Source organism: Chelmon rostratus, chromosome 12 (genome assembly GCF_017976325.1).
Source record: "Chelmon rostratus isolate fCheRos1 chromosome 12, fCheRos1.pri, whole genome shotgun sequence".
In the NCBI taxonomy this organism is placed as follows: domain Eukaryota; kingdom Metazoa; phylum Chordata; class Actinopteri; order Chaetodontiformes; family Chaetodontidae; genus Chelmon; species Chelmon rostratus.
This window is the reverse complement of record NC_055669.1, coordinates 4,153,677-4,180,763: the sequence shown is the minus strand read 5'-3', so window position 1 is coordinate 4,180,763 and position 27,087 is coordinate 4,153,677. Positions and strand designations below refer to the sequence as shown.

The 27,087-nt window shown below is 42.0% G+C and overlaps 1 protein-coding gene across 1 annotated transcript in view; it reads left to right on the top strand.

The window, feature by feature from the left end:
* The window catches only part of brinp2 (bone morphogenetic protein/retinoic acid inducible neural-specific 2), a 120,035-nt gene extending 93,600 nt beyond the window's left edge, over window positions 1-26,435 (top strand). The window contains exons 6-8 of the mRNA XM_041949501.1: window positions 13,119-13,341; window positions 24,680-24,986; window positions 25,614-26,435. Of these exons, the coding sequence (XP_041805435.1) occupies window positions 13,119-13,341; window positions 24,680-24,986; window positions 25,614-26,435 (1,352 nt within the window). The remainder of the gene's footprint in view (window positions 1-13,118; window positions 13,342-24,679; window positions 24,987-25,613) is intronic.
* Window positions 26,436-27,087: the final 652 nt, after the last annotated feature.

Below are 27,087 nucleotides of genomic sequence, written 5' to 3'. Positions count from 1 at the left end.
ATAGAAACCATTAAAGAGCAAACATAAACAAGCAAATAGTACAAAAAGTACAAGTTGATTTATGTCATGAAAAACAGAACTTTCTCATATATTTCCTTGCTGTCTCTCTCAAACAAACCACACCTGTGTGGGTATACCTGTTCCAAGGGACCACACTTGTATGTAAGGTGGAAAAACCTGCTGTTGTACCCTTCTGCTGGCTCCCTGATCTTTCCGAGGATCCTGTCTACAGGCCTACTTGCGTGTCTTGATGTAATGTATCGGATGAGTGGGGATAATGGCAATAACTTCCAGACAATTCGCGGCGTTGCGCTCGCTTGTAGACATTAAAAGTAGCAGTTTGGAGTAAAATTGAAATAGAGAGCTGGGAAGATGAGTTCCACACTCCTTGCCAATCACTGCATAAAGCAGTTGTGATCATCCCCCCACCCCATTCCACCGTTTGAATGTAGGTTTCAGTCGCTGTTAGACGATGAAGAAGAGCTTTGCTTGAAGCATAATGAGGAGTATGTGTTTACATGTTTTGAAGTGAGCTAACGCTGTGCACGACTCTTCATGTTCCTTTTCACCATTTGGAAAAACACAGATGAACTGCGCTGGCTGATTTGTTTGCGCTGTGAAAATTATTCTAGTAGTTTACTTGTGAGAACAGTAACATTTAAATTGCTCTTGGTTTTTTCCTGGGGAAACAGATAGATTGTGTTTTGTAGCTACTTATAATGTCTGAAGCAAAGATGTCAACCCGGCATACATAAAAGACATCGCTTTTACAAATGCCAGTGTCTTCTGCAGTAAAGCAGTGACATTTAAGTACCTGAGCAGATGAATGAAAAGCCTCTTTTTGTGCAGCCCCTTTCCCATCTCCCCTAACACACATACTCACAAACCAGTGCTGCCTGACAGTGATTCCCCACATCCTTCATCCAAATACCCTCCAATTTATTCCCCACAGCGACACCCTACAATCTGCAGGCAGTAACACCCTGCAGTGTCACACCTTCAGAAAATATCTCAATCATGGTGGATGTCAGGGGAGGTTCTCCCGCTCTTTAGCAGCTGCTGGTAAAATGTCCTTGAACAACCTCCAGCTGCTCCACTGCAGCAGCTCAGCGGCTGGGAGTAGAAAACTGGTTTTGCTGGGTAGCTCCATGCCGGCGACCAGGCCCCGCCGTTCCCCAGACAGCTCCCAAATGTGTTTAACCCTGCAAGTGTGAAGCAGAACGTTCCTAAAAGAGCACATGCGATCTATCAGCCCTCCACAGACAAATAGGAAGAAAAAGAAAATTGAGCGAAAGGTTTTTACCTCAGGTGGAAGCCGCTTGAAAATAGCTGGATATAACGACTGCCCCCCCGCCCCTCGTGTTCGCCTAAATCCATTATCCATTTCTGATCTCTCAGCAGGCATCGGGAAGGTAGTTCATCTTCAAACAGCTCTGATAAAGGCACAGCGGAATCCTAAGGAATATTTTTCAGCTAGGGTCAGCCAAATTTGACCTGGAGAATAATACAGCACCACGGTGAGGAGGGAGACGAGCGATTTTGACTATGCAGAGGGCTCCAGGAGGCCTGAGGCTTCCTGTGTTCGCTTCCGAGGAAAGGTGGATTGGCTAGAAAGGAGAGGATTGCGATAAAAGTGACTGATTTTATGTTCCAACATATCTTGCAGTTGTTTTTATAGCTACAAGTGCACTGCCGCACAATATTCTTCACTCCATTTTGCAGTGAAGTGGCTCCTCTGGTGAGAAAAGCTCAGGGTGTGCTGTGTGTTAGCATGCAACATGTAACACTGAGAGTTTCCCCAGTGAGAAAAATACACTGTTCTCACATTATTTTGTCTCGTATAGGATATACTCACATGCCACCAGTACAAAACAGTTTCTTCATAACTAAAACCTTTTATTGAGACAGCTGGTGAGTTGTGCAGGGTGCAGGAAGCTAACACTTAGCTTGTAATCCTAAATGAGTTTCTTAACTAGGCATGTCAGGCCCAAAAGCAGATGATGCAGAATGATTTGCTGCCACAGTGAAGGTGCATACAGGCTTACGGGCAGGTGCAGTGTGGCAGGTACACGGTCAGAGTCAGGGTCAGGTTCTGGTTCTGGTTCTGGTTGTGGTGCCAGGAAAGCAAGAAGCAGAACGTGACAAACAAATTAGTAGTTAAATGAGTAGCGTCATTATGTCTGAAGTATCTACTGTAAGTATTTTGTTGACAACTATCCATGTAACTATCGATGAATATTTATTGCTCAGTATTATTTGCATGCTGACAGGTCTGACTACACGCATACTGAAGGAAAGCAAAGGCGGAGAGTTACGTCTAAGCCGTTTGAAGGCATGAAGGGATTTTTTTCATGGTAAAACAAACTTCAAAATATGTCATTTTAATTAAAAAAATTAGTTTTCAGTGCCTGTGGAAGAACTGATATCTCACTAACCCTTTAGTGAACAGACTGATTTATTAAAATTTAGTTTGAATGTTGTTCTTCCAGACAGTATACACCTTTGATCCTAACCGTAACCCTACATTTCGGGTGACTCAATTATGGAGTTATGGCCAGCTTTCCCTGCTTACTATTGTTTCATGCATAGTATCCTCTGATCCTCCTTAACTTGTGATCTATAATCCCCTGCATGCTACATATGTGTAACCAGTGATGCAATAAAAAAGTACGATAAACACAAAAGTACTTTTTTGTACCGTTCAACAAGTGAAATAAAGAAAAAAGGCCCGGGTACTTCTTAATTTGACATTTACGTCATTCTGAACCGTTCCCAACACTACACTAATGCTTATGTTGTCAAAAACAAGCAAACCGACACAGACTCGCGCACTCATTGACACTGACAAGAATTATCTAAGGCACAGATTTGCGTAATCCAGTTGAGATTGTAAAATAAGTCTTACAGTCAGTGTAACATACAGCCTGTCAGGCTTGCAATAACAGTGTTCAGTGATATGGAAGGATTGGTGTGTGTGAATTTTTCTGAGAAGAAATGCTTCTTTTATATGACCGCATGACTGTTAACCCCGGTGCATGTGCAACTCACATAAAGACAGTAACACTTGCAAAAACATGCATATAAAAATCAGTCATTTCTCCACATAGAAGAGCCGTACCCAGCCTTTTAGTGGATTCTAAACCCACAAAGATGAGATGAGATAAGATAAGATCAACACGCTGGCTGGTTTCATTCTAACTCTGGCCTTCACACCTCCTCTCTTTAACTATTTTTTATCTTTCTCAGTCTCTCTGCCTCATACATCAAGAGAGGGCTTTTATGCCTCCTCGCCAACCTTGAATGAGAAGGAAAACGGCGCTTTTAGTTGAGATTGATCTTTTTTATGACTTGGTGGAGGCTGAAGGTACGACACCGAAGCATTTCTTTTTTCATGTTACGATCACCCACAAGAGCCCAATAAGCGCACACCCTGATAGTATTACTTCCCCAACGTGTTGTGCCTGTGCACATATTGGTTTCCCAAACAGAAATGATTCCCATTTCTCACTTATAGGTGATGGGTTTGAGAAGGAACGCCGGGGAATGTGTTCGAGATGCTGAGTGTAAATCTGTCACATATGTTTGGATTCGTGTGCGTGATAGCATGTCAGGCTTCACTGAGACACGCCACAGTTTCTCTCAGCTGATGCCATGCCAGTGCAAAGTAGGTTTGCCTTTTGTGGGTTCTAGTCATGCAAAGTTACAACTCCTCGGCTCAGAGAGCCAGACCTTCCCTGCAGCAATCCCCGACATGGAGGGAATTGGGCTGTCATTTGCTCTATTTGTATTCCACTTAAAGCTGGAGCTTAGTGATTCAGACAATGAATCTGAATGAGAGTTGTTAGTACATGCCGACCTGGGGTCTCATCAGCCAGACTGACATACAAGGACAGCGGCTAAGAGTAGACCACTCTTGTTACTCAGGGAGAAGTAGTATTACTTCGGTAAAGTTACTGTGTGAGTAACTGTTTTTATGTGATTACACAGTAGCAACTTTCAATTTCATATGATTTACCATGTCATTGAACATTGGGACCTTTAATTGGGACGTTTAAAACTGATGAATCAGAGGCATTGTAATTTTTATTCCATGCACTCTTTTTCCCTATCAAAAACCTGGCACCTACATTACCCAAAATGCAACTCGACTGCTGACAGTTGGGTCGTAGAGTCCAGTGTGTTATGCTAGTAGTGCTGGGTCTAGGCTAATGTAGCCTTGAGCCGCTCGTCTCCAGTAGAGATGAGGAGTGGGCTGCAGAGGTCTGGTAATATCACTTCTTTTGACCGCTACAACCTCACATTTGTTTTTATATCTGAGTCCTCAGACCCAACCAATGCTGGCTCCAGTGACATCACGTGAGACAATTCCTCAGACCTTGGAGCCCCAAAAGGCTTTTTGTGCAGCAGTACTCCACAACACCTGTAACAGACTTTGATGTGAAAAATTGGTGGAGTTTGCCTTTAATAAAAAGCGAATTGACTTTCATTCAAGTCAGCCTGGAGTCGTGATCTGATGACTTGGACATGAAAAAATCTAAACTCTCAACTTGACTTTGACCTCAACACCAGTGACTTGTGACTTCACTTGACTTCACAATCCCAAATATTTAAAAGGGTGACTCTGAATGGACAGACACAAAAGCAAATACATGTACAGTGAACCAGGTGACTTTAAAGAGATAGTAATAGAAATAGTGCAAAGTATGTTTTTTTTAATTAAACAAATGATAAAATAAAGATGACATGCAATGTAACACACATCAATATAACTCTGTTGTAGTGTATACTTTACTGCACATGCAGTAGTGTGAAAAGCCTGAACTTTCCTCCCACTCCTTTCCTCCCTCCAACAGCTCTATCAACTTCGATTAGTGTCCTCTATATAAATGCATTCACCATATTTTCCACTTGGAGCGTGGTGTTCTAAAGTTACAATACTCAAATTCAGGTCAGCACTTGATCTATGCCTGAAAAAAGTCAGTCAGGTCAGTTTCTGAGGCTCTGCTGATGGAGAGATGCAAAACTTTTCACACTGTAACTGCTGTGATGACAGTATTTCCAACTGTGTGAGTCTAATAGACCGAAATCATATGCACTTTTTTTGTCATGTACTGTAGCATGTTTTATCAGACTCCCAAAGCCTGCGCTTTTATCTGCAGAGATAAGCGCAATTTCAATTACTCTGTGAAAAAATAAATATTTTAGTGTGCAGTTTCTTATGGATTTATGAGTTCAGATCAAGTACAGACAGCGCTCTTGTCCTCTTCAAGGATTTTTGACTAATTATTGAGGATGTGTCTAGAAAAAACTGCAAGTCCTGAGGGGATTACAGGCTAATCTCAAAACAAAAAGCTTACTTTATTAAGAAGTAAATGTAATTAGAGACTCGGAATGAATCACTCACTACTGAAGGAAAAAGACTAGTTTTCTGCTGTTTCCCCTTTTCTACCTGATCTTTTTGACAGGACTTGCAGATAGGAATGTGTGACACCAGGCCACTTTGTAGATCACTCTGAATATCATTTACATTTTTCAGCACATACTATATGTCTCTATAGGGTTCACAAGTACTCTGCATTACCTGCCCTGGGGATAGAAGACTTTCTCCAACTCTTTACATTTAACAATGATCAATTATTCAGTCTCTCAGGAGTGTTTGGGGGGTATATTTTCATTACTGTATATATATAAATCAAATGTTCACATTTATTTAAAAGACTTGTGCTCTAAGTAAGTAAAGTGTTTGAAAGTATTGAGCCAGAGATCAATCCACTGAGCAGTGACGGATCTTTCTTCGAAAAGTAATTCAAGTCTAGTTTTTAATGCAGACGATCTATAGAGACCGCCAAACATAAAACCCTCCCTGCTAACTATTGTGTGAGCAGAGTCAACCATGTATGATGGATGGCGCCTTTAATGTGGTGCAGACACTTTGAAGTGATGGAGATAGCAGCCTGCTCGACAGCTCTGGACCCTCAGTTTTCCGCTCCGTCTCTCCCAGCCGGCGTCACTGCAGAATAAAAGAGGAAGCGCGCCGCCGCATTCGCCTAAAGACATCCCGACTCCAACCTTATTGTCTGTCGTGTTTGCGACTGAATTAAAGGCACAGAGGAAGAGGGATGATCATTGAAGTTGCTGTTGTGAGAAATCATGTGGGATTTAATGAGAGGATCTTCACTAACATGTAGCTGACAGGCAGGGGCACTGCGCAGGAAAAAAAGGCATCTTCAGAGAAAGGAGATGTTCCAGACGCTGGTGTTCACTGCTACATATGACAGGCAGTTGTAAACCCATCAATTCTAATTCCAGCTGTGACAGAGACACTGTGACAGTGAGTATATGCAACGGTTACAACTGATTTGTCTGTTTTTGACAGAATGTTTTAATTATACACAGCATCCAAACTGCAACAAGATTGTTGAAGTGAAAAGTTTTTGCATTGATACTGAATGTAGGAACATCAGAATGAGAGTACATATGCAATCAACAGCATTGTTATTAAGCAGGCTGTATAAGAAGCATACAAGATGAAAATGGTATAATAGCATTTATTTTATTTATCCTATTCACCATCGCTCCATTTGCCCATAGTGGAACCAGAAAGTGTCACAATTCGGGACTCAGAGGCTCAGGTGCAGACACAAAACTCTAACAGGCTGGTGGACAACTGTAACGGTGAACTACCTAACACCATACTAAACCTAACCAGAACGGAGATACTAAATAACGAACACAAAATTATTGTAAGGATGAACAGAAATGGTAAAGCACAAGCACACTGGGGATTAACAACAGAGCCGGAGATGACGGACTGGAATGGAGGGCAGGAACAACTCCTGGATGGCGGAGGGTGAGGGTAGATGAAGGTGGAGCAGGAGCCAGTAGAAGCAGCAGAGCAGGTTGTGGAATGGCAGGAGATGAGATGCAGCGCGGAGGAGGGTATAAAAGAACTTTTACGATCCGGCGTCGAGTCGTGGTCAGCTGGCTTCTTATAACGTAGGTTGCAGTGTGAACAATGGAGGGCCACTCCTCGCCGCAGCTGTGATCATCAGTTCATTCCGGATTGGAAACAGGTGCGCCCCCAGCCAGTGAGAATGAGCAGGAACAGGATAACAGAATGCTCCACTAGATGGAGCCCGAAGTGGAGGGCATGACAGAAAGCTCATATACTGAGGTGCTTGAACAGTCTTTTTAAAATTATTCACAACCTATAATGACTGGAAGATTCTTATGGCAACAAGTCTTTCAAAATGACAAAATACATCATTACTGACTAAACCACTGAGATTACAGTAATAAACCCATATTTAAAGTTGAGGAACAATCGTGCTGATGGGTGGATGGACGAAGGATGATCGCATGATCTTAACTGTGCCAATATCTTTACTGCAAACCTTAATTAGACAAAGCTTCCACCTCTGTAATTATTAGGTTGTGAACTTGTTAACAAATTAAAACGTGTGATTGGCTCCAGCCCCCATCCCAGCTGACATATGCAGAGAGGCAGGGTACACACCTGAGGGGTTGCCACTCAATCACAGGGCGGAACAATTGTTTTTTAAGTTACTATTGGTTGAAAATAGGAAACGCTTTGAAGCCCTACGTCCTCTCTACTTGAACTTTGTCGGTCTATAGCAACATCACCTGACTCCCTCCTCGCATCCATCATAACTACTAAGTCAAGGCTTCGTCACCTCACTGGAGTCACACATCATTTTAAAAAGTCATGGGATACATCCTCTGAATGTCTGTATAACTTTTCAAAGCAATCCAACCGATAGCAGGATTTTAATGTGGACCAAAAGTTGGACTGGCAGACCAACATTCCCCGGAGCCATGCTCTGAGTTTGGCTAAAACCAAAAAGCAGTGAGCACTTGGAGTTTGCCTGACTTCACTCCCCCCTGCACTGCACTGTGTAAAGCAGCTTGGGCTCTTCAAATCCCAGCTCTGACTCTTTAATATCCCGTGTCCTTGTAGGGAGTTAAGTGAACAGGCCTCAGCCAGCCAGTCACTTAGCTGTCGTCTCTGCTTGATGATGTCATGAATCACTAACTCAGCTCAGAGATGGAGATTTCGGGGCCGTGCGGTCACCCATTATGGAAAACAACCCCCCCGGCCTCTTTATCTGATAGATTTTGAGTGAGCCAAATTGTCCATAAATTTTGGACATGGAGTCATAAATGTCAGGAAAAGGGAGGAAAACAGACAGACAAATCCCTCCAGCGTGATGGCAGTGCTAATGATTACTACTGAGAGTGTGTGAGCAGAGAGACAAAGAGAGAGAGGTTAGGACGGAATAATGCCAAGGGAGTGTTAAAGGCGGACTGACAGCAAGAGTAGACGATTTGAAGAAAAAAGGGATAAAGAAACAGGGGGGAGGTTGTTGCGTGAATGAGGAATAAAGGTAGAGTGTGTGTGAGTTAATCACTGATGGAGGGAAGAAGAGTTGAAGAAAGATGGAGGACAGAGGGAAGGAGAGTGCTTTGAGACATATGGAGGCATTGATCTCACTGGCTAATGGCTGCAGTGAGACCCACTGCATGTCTCTGTGCTAAGGGGAAAAAAAACAATCGCATGGAAGCGAGTTCATTCGCGGAGGGTTTCAGATGAGCTTACGTGCCATCTTGGCATCCATATTGGAATCTGTCAGACAACAGTGGCAGATCAATTTTGTGCTTCGCCTTTAAAATGATGCCTGAGCGCTTCTCCATTATATAAACTTGTGTTGCGCCCCAAAGCAGTATTCAAATGCACAAAATCTTACTTTGGATTCGACATAAAGTTTCGATGCAGGCCAGAAGATTTGTACTTGATGTAATGGTGTAGGGGATTCAGCAGGCTAATTCAGATGTTCACTTCAAAACAGTGTTTGGTCATCTGTTACTAACAAAACTGTTATCTGAACAGAACTAGCTGAGACTTCCAGAGGTAGGCATTAGTAGCAGTAGTTTTATGTTAGCAATACACAGCCAGGTGTTGAGGGAGGATGCTGTTGCTTTCCTAAATAAGGCTGCCTTTTAATAGAAATTAGACACATCTGCATTGTGCAACTGCCTCTCTATGTGGTTATTTTCACAGTTACATTTCATCGTAGAGCCATTGTATCATGCACAAAGGATACATGCATATACTGCGTGAAAGAGCTGGTATAGAGGCAGGGCTGAGCTCAGACAGCAGCTACAGCCACTTGATGTGAACACACTGTAATGGACACGCCATTTCCAAAACCTTTCTGTGGCCTTGGCACTGAAACACTACTTGTTATTGAGTATTTTTGGGTGTCTTACATTGTGCATATTGTGCCAAATTTGCGCTATGCCATTTTTGGGGCTTTTAGATCAAATTGACTGGTCTTTGACTCAGGCTGTGACTGTTCGTATGGCTGTGGCTTTCACTTTATCTGTGATTGTGATTGTCAGGGTAACACAGCACCTAAAACAGTAACACTGACCAGGAAAGTCACTCTCGCCAGGATTTGGACCTGGTTCTTCTGTCAGCCCAGACAGATGGTTGCATACACCACAGCCAATTAGACAATGTCAGTTCACTGCAGCTGCACAACCCTTGCATGGACTTTGTCTTACGTCCATCAAAACATATCACAGCCTTGGTAATCATAACAGCCAGTGCTAGACCAAGACAAGGCCACAGCCACATTAGCTACAGCCAGAGGCATAATCACAGCAGCAGGAAGGCCTGTATTGCACGGCCACATTGTTGCTAAACCGTTTAGCTCCACTCTGCTCCTTCAGTCAACAACAACATTGTCCATCTTTTACTGTTTCTGGACTTTTCAGCTTTTTTCTGTTGCATTTCTGATTGGATAACTTCTAATTCTGTGTGTTCTTCAAGTTAGTTGAGCTAACGAACTTGTGTGACATTAAACACTTTTTGGACGTCATCACATTATCAACTTTTGTGCAAAGTGGCATTGATTTGATTTGTTGCTCCAGTTCAATGGTCAGTCACAGAGCCACAGTTTCGTTTTAACTGTTGTCAGCGCTGAACATTTGAATTCAAAGAAAAACGCAAAAACAAAAGTGAGATGCAAATTCAACTGACAATAAAACAGGAAATTCACAAAAATGAAGTTTTCTTGTTTTCAAACTTTAAATGGAAATCAAAACAGTGTAAAAATGTACTAAAATTGTAAAAATAACCACTTCAGTATTAATCCAAATCCAAATATTTAAAATTTTAATGTGTCGCACACTCAGCACAGAAGATTTCCTCTGCCTTCAGTCTACTGGTGATAATGCCGATCTATCTACAGTGTGTCATACATGTTTCCTTCTTATTTTGTCTCCGAGAACAACTAAGAAAGAGAGGCTTTTTTTTTGCAGCAAAAGTATGTGTCGCCACTTTTCCATGCCATGCAGTGGAAGGTTTGACCTCTTTTTTTGTTCTTCAAACAATGAACTCACACGTTCAGCTCAGCGTAGCTTTCAATGCTTCGTGAAGATCAGGAGAGGTGACATGAAACAAGCACTAAAAACAAACCAACTGAGGAATATACCCAGCAATAACAAAATTAATGTTGCGCTGCTAATTCAGCCTCATGTCAGCACAGAGAGGAAGAGAAGGGGAGGCGAGAGAGAGAGAGAGAGGCGAGGGCGCTGGGAGTAACAGGAGATGCGGAAACAGGCCGACAGGAACACGCAGAGGCAGAAACCTCGAGAGAGGGAGGACGAGACAACCCCGACTCGCTAGTCCAGAAGAGAAAGATCACACCGAGGCAAAGAGGCAGACGTACACAAAGAGACGGACGGAGAGGGACGGACCAGTGTGTCATCTGGGATCACTGAGCACTGTAATAGGCTTGAGTCTCATCAGTTGGGCTCAGCTCAGGTCGGCTTGGCTGCAGATCTCCTTGCTGTCTCCCTGCCAACAACAGCACATGGGAATATGATTCTCCAGCAGACCCAGAACAATCTTAGAAGGTCTCACTTAGCTGGCTTTGGGAGAAAAAGAAATAAGAGGTTGAAGTCTCCCTGAGGCTTCATACTGGCATAATATTTGCCCAGTGGTTCATAAAGGAACTTCAACGATCTTTGCACCGGAACGCTCTTGGCACACCCAACACAAAGCATGAGCAGTCTATAGTCTTCTGTGCCGACATTATTTTCAGTGTAATTTACTCTAACAGTGCCCAGTCTTTTTATATCTGAGGTTTTACACACACACACACACACACACACACACACACAAAAGGTTATTATGTGAGGTAATAACCTTTTAATTTGATGGCACTGTTCTCTGTTCATTTTGGCTGGAGAGGTAGATGTCCGTGTGTGTAGTACAATTGTTGTACTAAACTAAGCTAGTAGAACAATGCAGATGCTGTTCTGAAGGTAGTCATCGTGGGACTAACTTAGTTGTTTCTAAAGTTTTATTTGAACAGCATGAGGCCAGTAAAGCCAAGCACGTTTCCTTAAATTTTAGCTTGGGACTTACATTTAAAACCCAAGCAGTTTTGTCTGGCAGTAAAAGCTATAGCTTACACGATATATAATATAAAAAGAAAAACTAAAAAGCATCTTATAGACACATATTAGGTAAAAGTCAACAATCCCAAAGTGCCTTTTTCTTGACCATGTTTGAACCAGAACTACGGGGCAGCAAACTGCATGAACATGACGGTGTCAGGATGATGACAACACGACACAGTTGAATTCAGAAGCAGTTTTTCTGCACAGCCTTGCTTGCTCTGGTATAAGCAGGAGCTCATGGTCACTAATATTAGCTAACAGTACCAAACTTTACACACATGGTGGTGAAACTGACATCACTTAACTGACTTCATGACTGTTGTCCATTTGTGCTACTGTTGTAACATGTAAGAGAAATGATTGTATTTTCAAAAGTGCAGTGTTAAGACAACGTATTTACAGAGATTAAAAGGCCTACAAGACAGTTATGAATGTACGTCATCATATATGGGATGTAGTAGTGACATGTTTGTTGTATCCTGCCCTCACTCCCAGTGAGGTCAAGTAAGTTTTCTTTAAGGCTACTGACTTAGAAACAAAGGGAAAATCATTTTGTCATTATCCTGTAATTACCACTTGTGGCCACAGTGGCTGCTGTTCAGCAAAGAATATATATTCTTGCTGTATTGTCACGTGTGAAAGTTGATAATTATGAGCTCCTGGCATGACACATGGGCGTGGAAACACTTTGGAGGGAGCTTTCCAACACCAGAAAAAAAGACCTGATGATGTCATCAGGACTATATCAGGATGGGGAAAAGATTACCAATTTATAACAGGAAGCCTGTATCAGAAACCAGTGGCATGGCTTTTGTAAGATGTGGAAAAGTAAACACTTACCATGGATTTGTCTGTCACCTAGGGATTTGCAGTTGGAAAACCTGCGTTTCAACTGTTTGATTTCAGCGTTGTATTTACAGCATTTTATGTGCATGCTTACTGCCATTATAGATAAAATTGATTCAGATGCTTTAATGGTTTTCACTGACATGTTGTTGGGGGTGGCAGAGGTAATGTTTTGGCACAAAGTTGCTGCGACAGGTGCAGAATCTGCTATGAATTACATCCATAACAGTTTTTGGCCATTTGTATGTTAGAGGGGAGAAGCACAGAGATGGGAGAGAAGCTCTTAGCATTTCACCACATGCTTTTTATTGGCCTATCCAGCTTGTGATTATGGATTTTCTCTTAACTTGTTTGGGCTTTTAAAGAAAGGATTACGACATCAATGAAAATGCACATCTGTACGTGACACCACGCTGCCAATTGTCAGATAACTAGTGTTTCTAAATGACAATGATGCAAATGATGCTACTGTGAATGCGACGAGCTTCTAATGGTGAGGTGAATGAGTATAAATACAGACTGAAGCACAGGTGTTTACTCTGTAATGGCAATTCATTAGAACATAACAGCTTTTTCTGTATTCTAACAACACATGAAACTCCCCCGACTCCTCAGCATTACCTATGCATGCCACTATGAATAAAATAGACTGTGGTGAATAGATATGCAGTGCTTCAAAAGACTGTTGCTCATGTGGAAATTACTTCAGAGTGTCTGATTTTGTTCTATTTTATCTTTCTCCACCTCTGCCCCCCTCCCTGTCTCTGTTGAAATCCCTGCAGATGAATTCAAAGCCTTCCTGAAGCGACTGCCCACCGACCGGTTCTTGAATGTGTCCATGATCGCCAAGTTCTGGTCGTCCGACTTGTCCCTCCAGAAGCGCTATGCCCAGCTGGAGTCCAGCACTGCCCTGGTGCTGGGCAAGGCCCAGAAGATCATCAGGAAACTGTTCACCCTGAGCAAACGCTGCCCTAAACAACCTCGCATCAGTCTGCCCCGAGAGAGGTAGCCCACTGGGATACACTGACAGAAACCAAACTAAATGAGGAAGGCATAATTTGTTATTACTGGGAGTTTTGGCAGCTGCTTTGTGCTGATTTACTACAGCTGTAGGCTCTCTAACAGCCCACCTCAAGCAGGGTACACTGGGAAAACTAGAGCTATCTGTCTGGAAAGAGCTCAGCTTTGAATTTAGCAAAGCCCCAGAAGTTATACACACAGGAAGGTGAGAAACATGCCAGTGGCGTACACAATTACGCTTCCCTTTAAGCAGATCCCTATCCAAAACATGTATTTGTAGATTGCTGGCATTGTGATTTCAGCTGTTTCACCTTTGGGCTGTCTCTGTTGTCAACAGATTGTACAGCAGTAAATATGTCTTCCTGTGTTAAGCTGTTGAGCATTATAACATTATAAACAGTAGCAACATTAAGTAGATAGATGTACCCTGCCTGCACCTGAATGGATCATCAGAATCTATGAACCTCAACACTCTCAGATTGGGGTGTCAATAATGTGTCCTAGCAACAAGTGCATGCAAAAGTAATAATCATCAGCATTTTATACAAGCAACATCTGTTTAGATGCTGTAAAGACTTGATCAGTAACTGAACACTTTTAGATTTCTTGTAGCCAAACAGGTCTAGTGTTTAATACTGGTCTTTTCGTAAGGGGTATAAACGAATATGAATACATTATTCAGACGTGCACAGACAGCAGCTCTGAACAGGTGCAGAAAACATCCAGTTTTTGCAGTGATATTGTGCAGTGTGATGTTCCAATGTTCCACAGGTGTTCATGTTTTACCTCATGAAGCCTGGAACCTTTTGTGACTTGACACTGACAGGCAGAAGTTAGGGACCGTCTCAAAAGTGCATGCTGATGGCCCACAGGAGCTTTTCACATGTCGTCAGTAGCTTTCCATCATTTTTTTTTTTTTTTTTACACACACATCACACCAACTTTATCTCGGTCTGATCATCTGATAATATTGGCCTATTCCTTTTCCATACACAACCTCCAAGAAAATCATGCAATATTGCTCAATATTATCATCTGACCCCAGTTTTTGTCTTTGAGAGTGGGCTTCAAATACAAATCATATTTCATTATTTGATTTAGTCAGATACTTGTTGGCAGGTACTCCTGCACATATCACATATGAGAAGTATAAATGGCTTTAAAAAGATTAGAAGATTCCTCAATCTCTGGCATAAGTGATGCACTCTTCTGGTGTAAGTCCTTATTAAGACACAAATGCAGATATTTGTGTGACAAACAGATGCACATGGTAGAATTGTGTTACAACCCTATGTTCCCCACAAATATCCTGTGGTGCACAGGAAGTCCTGTGCCTTACATGTGCATTTCGACTGAAGCAGTGACTAGTTTTGTTCCTGTTAAAGTGCTGTACAAAGTTAAAAGAAAACTACAGTTTAGTGCAAGTTGGGTTTTACTTAGGAATTCTGGCTATTGTTTCCACCATTATAATAACACTGTTCTCATCAAAGTGATTGCTGAGAGCATAGTAAGGCACGACAAGAAACACGAGCAGTCAGGCTGGAAAGTCAAACAGCTGTAAACAAACCCCCGGGTTTGTTAGACTTACATGGAATGGAAAACTAACGGCGATGGTAAAATCATTACTCAAACTGTCCGCTGTATACATCCATCATAGTTTACAGATCGACTTCCTTGTTCAGCTTTCATCTTCCATTCTTGCAAAAAGTTTTGTGCATTCGCAGTTTCCCTGTTCAGTGAGGGATTATTAGCAACATTATGAGTGTGCTTATTTTCAGATTGACCTTAGGACAAAGTGAAACTAAACTAACACATTGTTCTCAACCTGTCTGACTGCTCGTTTGCTGCCCTATTTGTATTATTTTGATGTTGCTGCATTTAGAGGTCACAGCAATTACCTTGGTGAGTACAACGCTATCACAACTATGTGGCTTTTTTTCCTGTCTTTATTCAAGAGCGTGGTCTCTCAATTTGAGAGCATGACTCATTGATTTCTAGTTCAGATGTTGAGGTGCTTCCCCTCACAACCCTGTCCTCACACTCATGCAGCTCCTGCTTGTACTTAGATTTGCTCTGCTTCGGCTCAAAGTGTGCGCTGGCACTCAGATACGCTGTTGCTTGCACAGGTTTCCTGCGCTGAAGCGTTTGCTTTATTTCTTAGAGCGTCCACGCAGTTACGCGTTGTTACTGTTTAACCGGGTTCATCCACTCGTGCCCTGTCCCTGTCATAAGGCTTTATTGGATCTACGTCTCGAATTCTTTCTAACTTTTGGAAAAAATGGACAGTTAACATGTACACCAGTGCACACACCTTTTCTTTTATTATAACAGCTACACTGGCCTCCCACTTGTGCGCTAGAGGGATAAACTGCATCACCTTCATGACTCAGGAGCAGGAGTCTGGCAGCAGGTATCAATGCATAGTTCAACACTACACCTGGCATACTATTGGTCGGGGGATTTTGACAGGATTATTGCACAAAAAGTGCAATAGAGCAGAGGAGAAACCTGGGAGCAGACGTTTCATGAGGGAACAGCAGTCTGAGTGTGAGGAGAAGGGCTCAAGCAACAATATATCTGAATGCAAGCATACAGTTTGAGCAAAGCGGAGCAAATCTAAGTGGAAGCTGGGGCTATTTCAGCACAAGGACAGAGTTTTCAGGTAAAGCATTACGAAATCTGAACATGAAATCAATGAGTCATGCTGTCGAATGTAAGACCACTCTCTTGAATAACGATAGGAAAAATGTCCCATACGTAACAAAGAAAACTGATGACCAGAGATAAAAAAAAAACAAAATCCTCAGTAGTAAAAAACTAGATATATCTTAAATATATTATTGAATATCTTTTGAATGTTTATTCTGAAGGGCAAGCTTCTCAAAACTCCTGCACAATAAAACTTAGATTAGGGAGTGTTTGCCTCCACTCTCTTTTATGTGTAGTTATTCAAGACGTGATGAGCTTACATAATCGGTTGAGTATCAGTATCTCTGCTACATCATGACATGTCAGTGCTTTCCACTTCAGATCCCATTTGTGTGTGTGTTTGTTTTGTTATGAATTAATAACACCCTGTGATGTTTCCATCAGCTGCTATGATGATAGAGAGGTGGTGACACGTAACAATGGCCCCCATCTAGACTTGAACCAGAGATGTTGCCCTCACATTACTACGTCTTGGACTGCAAATACTGTACTGTATCACTTGTCAGACAGCAGCAGGGTGAACAAGCTGTTGCTGTTGGTCGTTCTCTGTCCACCATCCTGCAAGATTGTGGCTTTCCTCCCAATATGATTTCTTATCATTCGTAATCCAGCTCATGGTGGTGGTGTCATCTGCAAACTTCACAGCAGTGAAGTGGTTCATGGAGTTGTCTCCATGTCGAGGATATCATGGGTGTGCAGTGGGAAGAGAAGGGGACTGAGCATACAACCCGGGGGGCTTTAACGTTGGAGTGGAGGAGGTGTGATTGCCAATCCAGACCGTCTGGGATGTGATTGTGAGGAAGTCCAATATCTATTTTCAGAATGCGGTAGTCAAGCCCAGAGTGCTAAATTTCAGTTCAGTTTCATGGGGGAGAATGTGTTGAATGCTGAGCTGAAATCAACAAACAAGCAGCATTCTCATATAGATGTTATTTTCAAGGTGTGTGAAGACTGAGTGGAGATGGCATCCTCACCTGCTGGAGAACCAGTTGCTCAAAGCACTTCATCAGAATGGGGTTGAGTGCCACAGGGCGGTAGTCGTTTAGACTAGGCACTGGTGGACGTGATGGTGGCTGTCTTGAAGCTGGCAGGAACACTCTTCTGTATGTTAAAAAATATCCACAATAACATCAACTTGCTGACCTGCTGGGATGTTACCATGCCCTGCAGCTTTACTCAGTCACTCCCATCAGGGTTTTTCTTACATTCGCTGTGGATACTAACATTTGCCACTTCTTTGTAGGCAGAGTAGACTTGACAGGTGACTCTTTTTGTGAAGGAGATCAAAGTAAGGTTAAAATGCGCTATACTCATCTGGAAACATGGCCTCACACATGATGGGGCACCCCTACTTTTGTAGCCTGTGATGTTCTGGATTGCTTGCCACATTTTCCACTTGGTGTTAGAGGTCTTGCCAGCTCAGTCTTTCTGTCTGGTGATGATGCTTCCTGGTCAAAGGCAGCTTTTTTTGGCTCTAGGTAGAGCCCTAATTTCTCCATTCATCCAGACTTTCTGGTTGGGGAATGCTTTTATTGTCCTTGTGATCATCACATTATGATCTTGAGGAATACACATCAACTGTTAGCACTGTTGATGTGTATTCCTCAAGATTAGCATGGTTCTGCAGAGTGGCTGCATCCCTGAACATGTGCCATCAGATGGAAGTAGCTAAGCAGGAAAAGCAGGGAAATCCGTATGTTCTCATAGACCAAAAGGGGGATTTGTAGCTGCCAGGAATGTTCTTGTGAACATGGTCTAGGGTGTTGCTTCCTCTGGTAGACTAAAAATCGCATCAGGTGGTATTGTCATATGACTGCTGATGACCTGAAACAGTTCCTATAGTCCATTTTTGAATTTGTATCTGGAGGAACGTAAACAGCAGCAACAAAAACACTGGTAAATTATCTGTGCAGATAGCATGGTCGACATCTTAAGAGGATAAATTTGATATCTGGAAAATACTGTCCATCCACTTTGACTTGCCTACTCATCCCACTTTCTGGAGTCTTTTGTTCTGTCTGCAAGGACCGACTTATCGAATGCAATAGCTCGATCTAGGATGTTATAATGGATGTCAGAACAGAACAAGCTTCCATGTGCCATTCAAGAGGCCACTGACAAATGGTATAATTTGTTGTTTAATTTGGAGGACTTGTTGCAAGCATACTGCTTCCTTCATTGGCACTAACTGTTGGCACTGGATGTAAATTGCGATGTGCAGAATTGTCCAATATGGATGTAATTCCTAGGGAGACTGGGCTATGCTTTTTAGTGCACATGTGCAGGTGTTTGGAAACACACCTAGTGATGAGCACTGCTCAGCTGGAGCACACACAGCTGAACAGACAAAAAAAAAAAAAAAAGAGCAACACTGCTGTTGAAACCACCATCTACTAAAAATTTGCCAATCTGTCTCTCTTTGCCTGAGCGAATTCTACACCAGTGGTTGACTTCTGAGCCAAATACCCTTCCAAACTTCACTCAGCTGGCATTACACGGCAGTTTTGTTGTCGTGCCGAAGGGAAAAATGAAGACAGGCTTGTGAAAAGCAGGTGTTAAGAGAGGGTGGGAAGCCGAGTGAGAGAGATGTTAACAGCCAGAGAGAGAAAACGCAGAAGAAACCAAGAAACAGAGGAAGGAAAGTCTGAGGGGAATGTGGGAGACAGAAGAGAGATGTGATGATGGGATAGAGACTAAGAGAGAAAGAACGGCAAAGTATGAGACAGACCAAGAGTCTAGTTACCGGTGGTGGGGGCCTTTGTGGAGTAAGGTATGTGGCATTGTGGCATGCTGTAATCAAGTCCTCTCTCGGTCTGACAGCTTGGCACTTGTTTACAGAGGACTTTAATTTCCCTGACAGTCCTTTCCCTCTCCCCATCACTCCATCTCCCCCCCTTGCTCTCTGACTCGGTTTCCGTCTTTATTTCTCTCCCTCAGTCACCTCTGTGTCGCCCTGCTCTCTCGCTTTCTCTGTAACACCCCTGTCACTCAGAGTCTTAACCCAGTTCGTACCAGCAACAACAAGTTATCAGGGGCTGCTCAGCAGTGAAAGCTCTCTATTTTCTCCCGCACAAATCCATTTGTTTTATCACCATTCAAATTTGTCTATTTACACAGGCCTGAGGGGAAGGAATTGCTGGAGCATTTGGGCAATGTTGTGTGTGATTTTCTGAACTTAGCCTGGGGATAGAATCTCTGCAGAGCCAATTTTCAGTCTGAACTTGTTGCTTCTGTTAGCACTCCAAAGTGGATGGTAATTTATGTATGTCTGCCTTTTCATCTCCACTGTTACACCAAGCTCCCACCTTCCGAAAGAAAAAGGTGTCACTATAGATGAATAATAATCTCATTTATAAATAGTATGTATTAGACTGTGAATTAGATATTCGCCCATGGAAAATGGGATGCATATGGCATCAGTGACAAGACGTCGTCCTCAATTATCCAAGATTTTTCTTAAAACTTGTCTTTTAACAGCCCCCCTGGAACTTTTTAACTTAGTTTATGCTTCTGAGAATATTTCAAAAACATTTTTTGAGGTGCAGCAAATGAATGAAATGAAGGAATGAGTGAGTAACGACTATGGAAGATTTAAAAGGTCTAAACTAAAATTTACAAAGAAATGAAGTGAAATACAATGAACGTTTTTCTGTACTGTAATCATCCTTTTCACATTCACTCACACAGTCTCACCAATGCAGCATACCATACATACTCTAAATATGTATCAGTATGCACATGCATATTTTTTGCTATATTTTGTAATACACTGTGAATTTGTATACCATTTATTTACTATGTCACTGTGTGACATAATGTTGACATACATACATACATACATGACAATACATCTGATTTTTGTGTTTTATGTATTATATTTCCCAGGCTTCAGAGTTATTAGGGACTCATTGATTATTACGTCTTTCCTTATTCATTTATTGCTTGGTAACTACTCAAGATATTTGCATTATTGTGAAGCTTGACCAAAATAACAGCAGCAGATTTTAAAAGTGGATTTAGTCTGTATGCTGTATCCATGGACGGTCAGATTGTAAATGGGATTATGTTACATAAAAAGAAATCACATCCCCAGTCCCAGACCCTGCTTCAACAATTCCCTTCCCCTTTGTTTGACCGCTCTGACCACAATAGCTTTTGGTATTGTCAATGTTGAGCAAAATACACTTCAAAACCAGCACATAATACTAACCTGTAGTCTGATACAACAGAAGTCACACCTTTTTAATTCTAGATAATTAGGAGACACTACAATTTTCCAGGAAGAGTTTCAAGACACCTACGTTCATGTAAAGTATGATAGGAGCATAAAGACCACAGTGTAACTAGGTTTTTTCAAGGGTCAGAGAGAACAACACTGTGGGGGGCAGACTTTCAAATAATAAGGCCTAATTAGGCTATTAGCAATATTTTTTCTTTTATATATAAAATTCATGCTATTTTTGTGGAAACAACTTGGAAAATTCATAATGATAACCAGATACTGACCTAGAAAATGCTCTAGGTCAGTATCTCCACCTAGGAGGCACTCGGTGCTCAATACATAACCCACAGTTCAATGACCAGTGGAGGAGTGCTGATCTCTAACAATTCCTCTTCAGGATCCCAACAAAAATACTCACTTTGAGACTCAATACAACAGCCGGCCAATGACAGTGGTGTTTCTCCAACAACTCCGGCCTTGCCTCCTGTAGTCTGGCCAGTGAGCTACTGTCGGCTCCAGGGAATGACCAGCCTGGGAGATTAATGGTTTTATGGTGGGTTTATTGATTAGAGAGGATGGAAATCCAATTTTCTAGAATGGATGAAGTATGAATTACAAACTTTTTGTCTCATTGCTGATCTATGTTGACTATATGGTGGGCCTCTTCCACTGGTGAGTAATGTTAGACACAAATTTATTAATATTCTGCTAACATTCCACATGTGACCCATGGGCCGGCAGTAGATTTTCATGATTTCCACTCATACAGACCAATATCTCAATTTTAACTTTTACCACCACTTGGAACATTAAAAAAAAAAATAAAAAATGATTTGAGGATGGAAGGATTAAGTGTAGGATGGAAAATATTTTAATATTTACAGGAAGAGCAAAGGGACACCACATTTGACTTGCAAATGGTAATGTCATTAGTAAATTTAGAATTTTCGACTGAAATGGCGTTCATCCTCTACACTTCTGCTTTGAGATGTTGAACCATATGTTACAGCCATTTTTTGTCTTCATGCCAGGCCAAAAAATATATATATATATATATTGCTGCGGTGAAATGTGTTCCTTGTGTTTGTTTTTTTTAAGGCTGACTTATGGGCTGTAACCTATGTTTAAAAAAAAAAAAAAAAAACTAGCTTACTGTGAAGTTTCTACTCTGTCTCAAATCATGTAAATGATTGTTGCTTTTTTTTCCTTTGTTTTGCAAGCAATCAGTGGCAAACAGATAGATAAGACTTTATTAATGACTCTATCTGTTCTGCTTTGCGCTGGTAAAAAAAAAAACTAGTCTTTTCTTCTGTGACTTTCAAGTTTAGTATTTATGAAGTGTGCACTGGTACTTTCTCTTTCCAGGAAAGAGCCACGGCCTTGCTCTCAGTTTGGCATTTTCTAAAGCTCCTTCGAGGCTTTTATAAATTACCAATATATTAACAAGCTGCCAATTATCCAAATTGAAGAACTAGATCCTTGAACAATATTACAAACTTACTGAAGTGCTAAATGAGTTCTTATGAAGGGTACAGATGGTGACTGACTTTTTTAAGGACAATGAAGATTTAATTGCTGTCCTCCTCCTTAATACCAGCACATCCTGTTGGCTTAAAAGGAGCATGCCTGTTACTGGAAAACCTGGAAAAACTCCAATGTTTGTGTCAGGAAATGATCATTTATTTGTTTGTCACTCACTCACCTCCGAAGACAAAAATTGATAACCAAATACATTCAGTGTATCAACTTAATCAGTCTGATACTTAAACTTGTGACTTCTCAATTGATTAATCAATTGATCTCCATCTCTATTTCAAAGGAATACACAGAACATAAACTTGGTCTAAATGAGATTTCATCAACCTACCATTTATTAACACCAAATAAATTAAATGACTAATAATCACACTGTAATGGTCAAAGTGAAACAAACATACAATATTGATCTATGGATGATAAAAGATGTAATGAATTGGGCAATGGTAAAGGGACTTCCTTTACATTGGACTCTTACATTGGCACATACTTACATTGGCTTTCCCTGAAGCAGCGTGTCGTTGCCAGGCGACAGGCTTTACCGTTCTTTTCTCTCAGCTGTTCGGCTAGTGAAGTTTGCCAGCAGACTTTTTCAGAGGATGCACAGTTCGGCTGTCCGTGTAGGCAGTCGTAGACAGACATACCCTACAGTCTGCATGGATCTCTTGCTGGTTGATACCTCACTATTTTACTGTTCTAAACTTATGATGGATAACTTTTGAAAGACTTGCCACTGACCGGACACACAAAACCTCCAAAAGGCTTCAGGCAAAACTGTGGTCATGGGGGAAAAAAAGAAATATGTTATACCGATGTTCTAAGGTACTTTGGCCCTTCTAGTTCAGTCTTGCATTGACTTGTCTGGACAACAAGACACGAAAATTTGTGCATTCTAGGCAAGGTTGCTCTGGGGCACGTGGCAGATAAAAGGACAAAGACACAGTTGGTTCCAGAGGCTTAAGCAGAACAAAAGAAAACAAAATGCAAACATGATTTCCCTCCTATAAAACTGAGCATAATACGCAGGAGGTAGAGCGGTCGTCATCTTATCAGAAGGTCCATGGTGTGATCCCTGGCCTCAGCGGTTGACGTGTCAAAGTATCCTTGGCCAAGATACTGAACCCCAAATTGCTCCTGATGCTGTGCATCAGTGTGCTAATGCGAGTAATGAGCAGGTGGCCCAGCCACCGTTGTATGAATGTATGTTTCAGTGGGTGAATGGAAGCTTGTGTTGTTAAAGCGCTTTGAATGGTCGTCAGATTAGAGCATACATATATAAGTACAGTCATTCACCAATCCTAAGGGACAAAATGCTTTCTAACCTTACTGCAAACTGAGATTATGCAATCATTGTATTTGATACTAATAAGACATACTAATAAGGCATATGTTTAATGTCTAAGCATTTAACATATGCTGGTATCGTATAAAACAATGAATTCATCTGAATGACAACATGTATCAAAAGGATAGATACTAGTTTTCAAGTCACCGTTAGTATTTATTGGTGTCATATCTACTCAGCCCTTCTAGTTCTAAATCCCCTGAAAATGGGGGGTCGGCAGGATTCAGAGTGTGTATGTGAGTGTGTGATGCGTCTGTAGCTAGAGAAGGAGTTCACACCTTGGTGCTGCTTCCAGTTCTTTAGATGGTACCTTCTCTGGGGAAGGAAACAGTCAATATCAATCAGAGGAGAGGTCTGATTGCTCTTCCATTGTGGAATGAAACTCATTTAACTCAGATTTTGATTACCAATGGCCTTGTCTCCTTTTGGGTCTTGCTAATTCCATCAGGCCTATGTTGTAAATCTGTCTGTCATGCTTGCTAAAAGCTGGTCTTTTCTAGGGATTGGACAACTCCTCCACACTTTTAATGTCAGTGTGATAGTTTTGTTGTGAGGGGGTTGAAAGGAGATCCTTGGGTCCATCAACAAATGAACCCTCCATGACCTCCTCAAAGGATGCCAGCATGCTGAGCTGTGCAGAACATACAAGCCTCAGATCTGACAAATCAGCTTGTATGATTTAAACTATGGCTTCTATGGAACTTTGTAAGGCGCAAACAGAAAGAGAGCAAACAACTGAAACCAAATGCTGGTTGTTCCCTCAACAGAGCTGCATGTAGGTGCTAGTGTTGTCACTGTGCTGGGCAGAGATGACAGCTCCATGCTAATAGGAAAGGAAAATAAGCATACATGATGGGCTGCCAGGGAATGCTCAAACATTCATATATAATTCAATCAACCTAATTGGAGCATTTTACTCACATAGAAACCATTTTCTTGTATGGTTTTACTCTTGAAATATTATGACTTTTTCCATTCAAATTACAACTCTTCCTCCATTAAATATTACAACTTTTTTCTCTCATTTTCTCATGAAATTATAACCCAAAATAGCATGTATTTTTCCTTGTTATACGAGGAATCTGTGTCAGTAATATGCCTTTGTAGATATGAGATCAGACTATTGTGAAGTGTTGATGATAGATGATAATAAGATGCTGTTAAAGAACCATAGAAAGATCAAGTCCCTTGCGGCACTTAGAGTAACTAACCACACCCTGAAAATCTTGTCTTTGCTGACCTCCTGTGGTTTAACTTCTCACCTTGGTGAGGTACAGGTGTACTCCAGGATGCAGTGACATCACTGTTGGGTGAGGTTACAGGGCAAACCTCTGGCCACATCCAACCACACCTATCAGTAATGGTGCCTGTGGTCAGAGGTAAAACACAGCAAAACACAGCTTTTCAGCCCAGTGAAATTACATGTTGAACAGTTATCTGCTCTGTGTTTGTTCCATGTTGGAAGATGTTGAACTGTATACACAATTGCACTACTGTGTGTCCCCCTGCAGGCCCGTTGGGTTTTGGTTGAGCAGGGCCCAGTCTCTGCTCTACTGCAATGAGCATGGAGTGATGGGCTCCTTCTCTGAGGAGGTGAAGAGCTGTATCTGCCCTGTGGAGCAGCCCACCTGCCAGGGAGTCATTCCCTGCATTGTGGGCACCTCATCCTCCTCCTGCTCCTCTTGTGCCACCGACAACGCAACCCGCTGCGGAGCCTGTCACCACGGCAACCTCCTCCATCTTGGTTCCTGCCGGCCGAGCATCGCCGCATCCCTGGACCACTATCTGAACTTGGACTTGGACATGCCTGATGCCGAGGTTCTCAGAGCTTCTTTTACTTGTATTCCATTGGTTCTCAAACCTCTGTGGACCAAAAACTCCTGTACCCCTGATTACACTCAAGGCCATGACAAAGATGGAAGGATACATTAATACAATATTTTTTGTACCTAGTCACAAACTTATAACAGCACATAATACACCACAAAATAAAAAACTACATTTTTGTATTGCAGATCTACACACTGTAGATGCTACAGCACTGCAAAAGTTCTGCAATCTCTGATAGAAACCAAAATGAAATTTGGCATTTCAAGTAGGCTCTATTATCCTCAGTAAGTAATTAAGATTAAGTAGTTTGTCCCTTTTGACAAAGTAGTCTTTTTGGTTTAAAACATTGGTTTTTACATTCTTCATTCATTAATGTTGTATTCTTCTACAACATTAATGAGCCACTCCACTGAGTGTACAAATAAACGTCATTTTACTCTTCATGAGGGACTATGATGACAATGTCATCATCATGTAAGCTTGCTTGGTTGTGGAGACTACAACTAACAGCAGAAAGCCTGTGTTACAAACTGGAGGGTATCGATAGATCTTACATGTAGTCTACTTGCAAGAGTGAATGTGATCTCCCATTAACATTATTAATCCCTTTTGTAGGTGAAGTACTTGCTTCAGCGACTGGACAGCAGAATAGAAGTCCACGCCATCTACATCAGCAACGATGTCCGCCTAGGAAGTTGGTTCAATCCCGCCTGGAGGAAGAGAATGTTGCTGACACTCAAGAGTAACAAAAACAAGTCCAATCTCATCCACATGTTGATGGGCATTTCTTTTCAGATATGCTCTACTAAGAATTCAACACTGGAGCCTGTGCCTGTCATTTATGTGAATCCTTTTGGAGGAAGTCACTCCGAGAGCTGGTTCATGCCAGTAAATCAGCCTGAGTTCCCTGACTGGGAGAGAACTCGACTGGATGCTGTCGTCACGGCGCAGTGTTACAACTGGACACTGTCTCTGGGCAACAAATGGAAGTCCTTCTTTGAAACAGTGCACATCTACCTACGAAGTCGCATAGTCACCGATGATCCAACAGTAAATGAAACTCTCTTCTATGAACCGTTGGACTTGGATGACCAGACGTCCAACCTGGGGTATATGAAGATCAACACACTGAAAGTGTTTGGATACAGCATGCACTTTGACCCTGAGGGCATCAAGGATCTGATTCTCCAGCTGGACTATCCCTACACGCAAGGTACGCAGGACGCTGCCTTTCTGATGCTGTTGGAGATGAGAGACCGGATTAACCGGCTGTCTCCACCAGCACCACAGCCACTTGACCTGTTTTCTTGTCTGCTGCGCCACCGGCTCAAGCTGTCAGCTGGAGAGGTGGCACGCATCAAGGACTCTCTGCAGATCTTCAACTCCAAACTTCCCAATGCTTCTCCTGAACCTGAGCTGGCCCAGCTGTGCAGCTAGCTAGCTTAGTGCACAAGTCAGGTTCGGGAGTGACCACAAAAAGTGGCTGGGACAACCCTAGACTAAGTGGGGGAGGTCATATTAAGTTGGCCTCTTGGACCCAAATCATGTGGATTAATAAAACATCCAACACTAAAGGCTGACTGCTGGGCTTTTCTTAAGGTCGGTCTTGGCTCAATTTCTGGTGTCACATTTTTATCGTAAATTTCTACCAGAGCCCTTCGACGAACAGTGGCGTCTTGTTGTGGACCTTTAGGAGAACAACTGATACTTGGACTCTTTCAGAGGCTCTTCTGTACTAGCCTGGAGGCTTACTTTTGCTACTACTTGCTTACTGCCGTGCTTTTGGCAAACTGTACGACTGGATGAAGCTAAGAGACTCTCTTATACCAACAGGTTTTGTGATTTACAACCTCGGAGAGCCGATGTCATTAAGTATACCTAAGACCTCTTCCTTGCAAAGATAGAGGCGATTTTGATATGTAAAGAGGAACTCTTAAGGGGTCTTGAAAAATGAATTAATGGAAGAGGATTTCCCCTTTTCTAACCCTATTTTCTTTGGCTACAGAACAATCTCGTGGGAAGGGAAAATGGGATAATATTATATATGTGGTGAATGAGTTGTTATGTTATGCTTAACAGTTTAAAATTT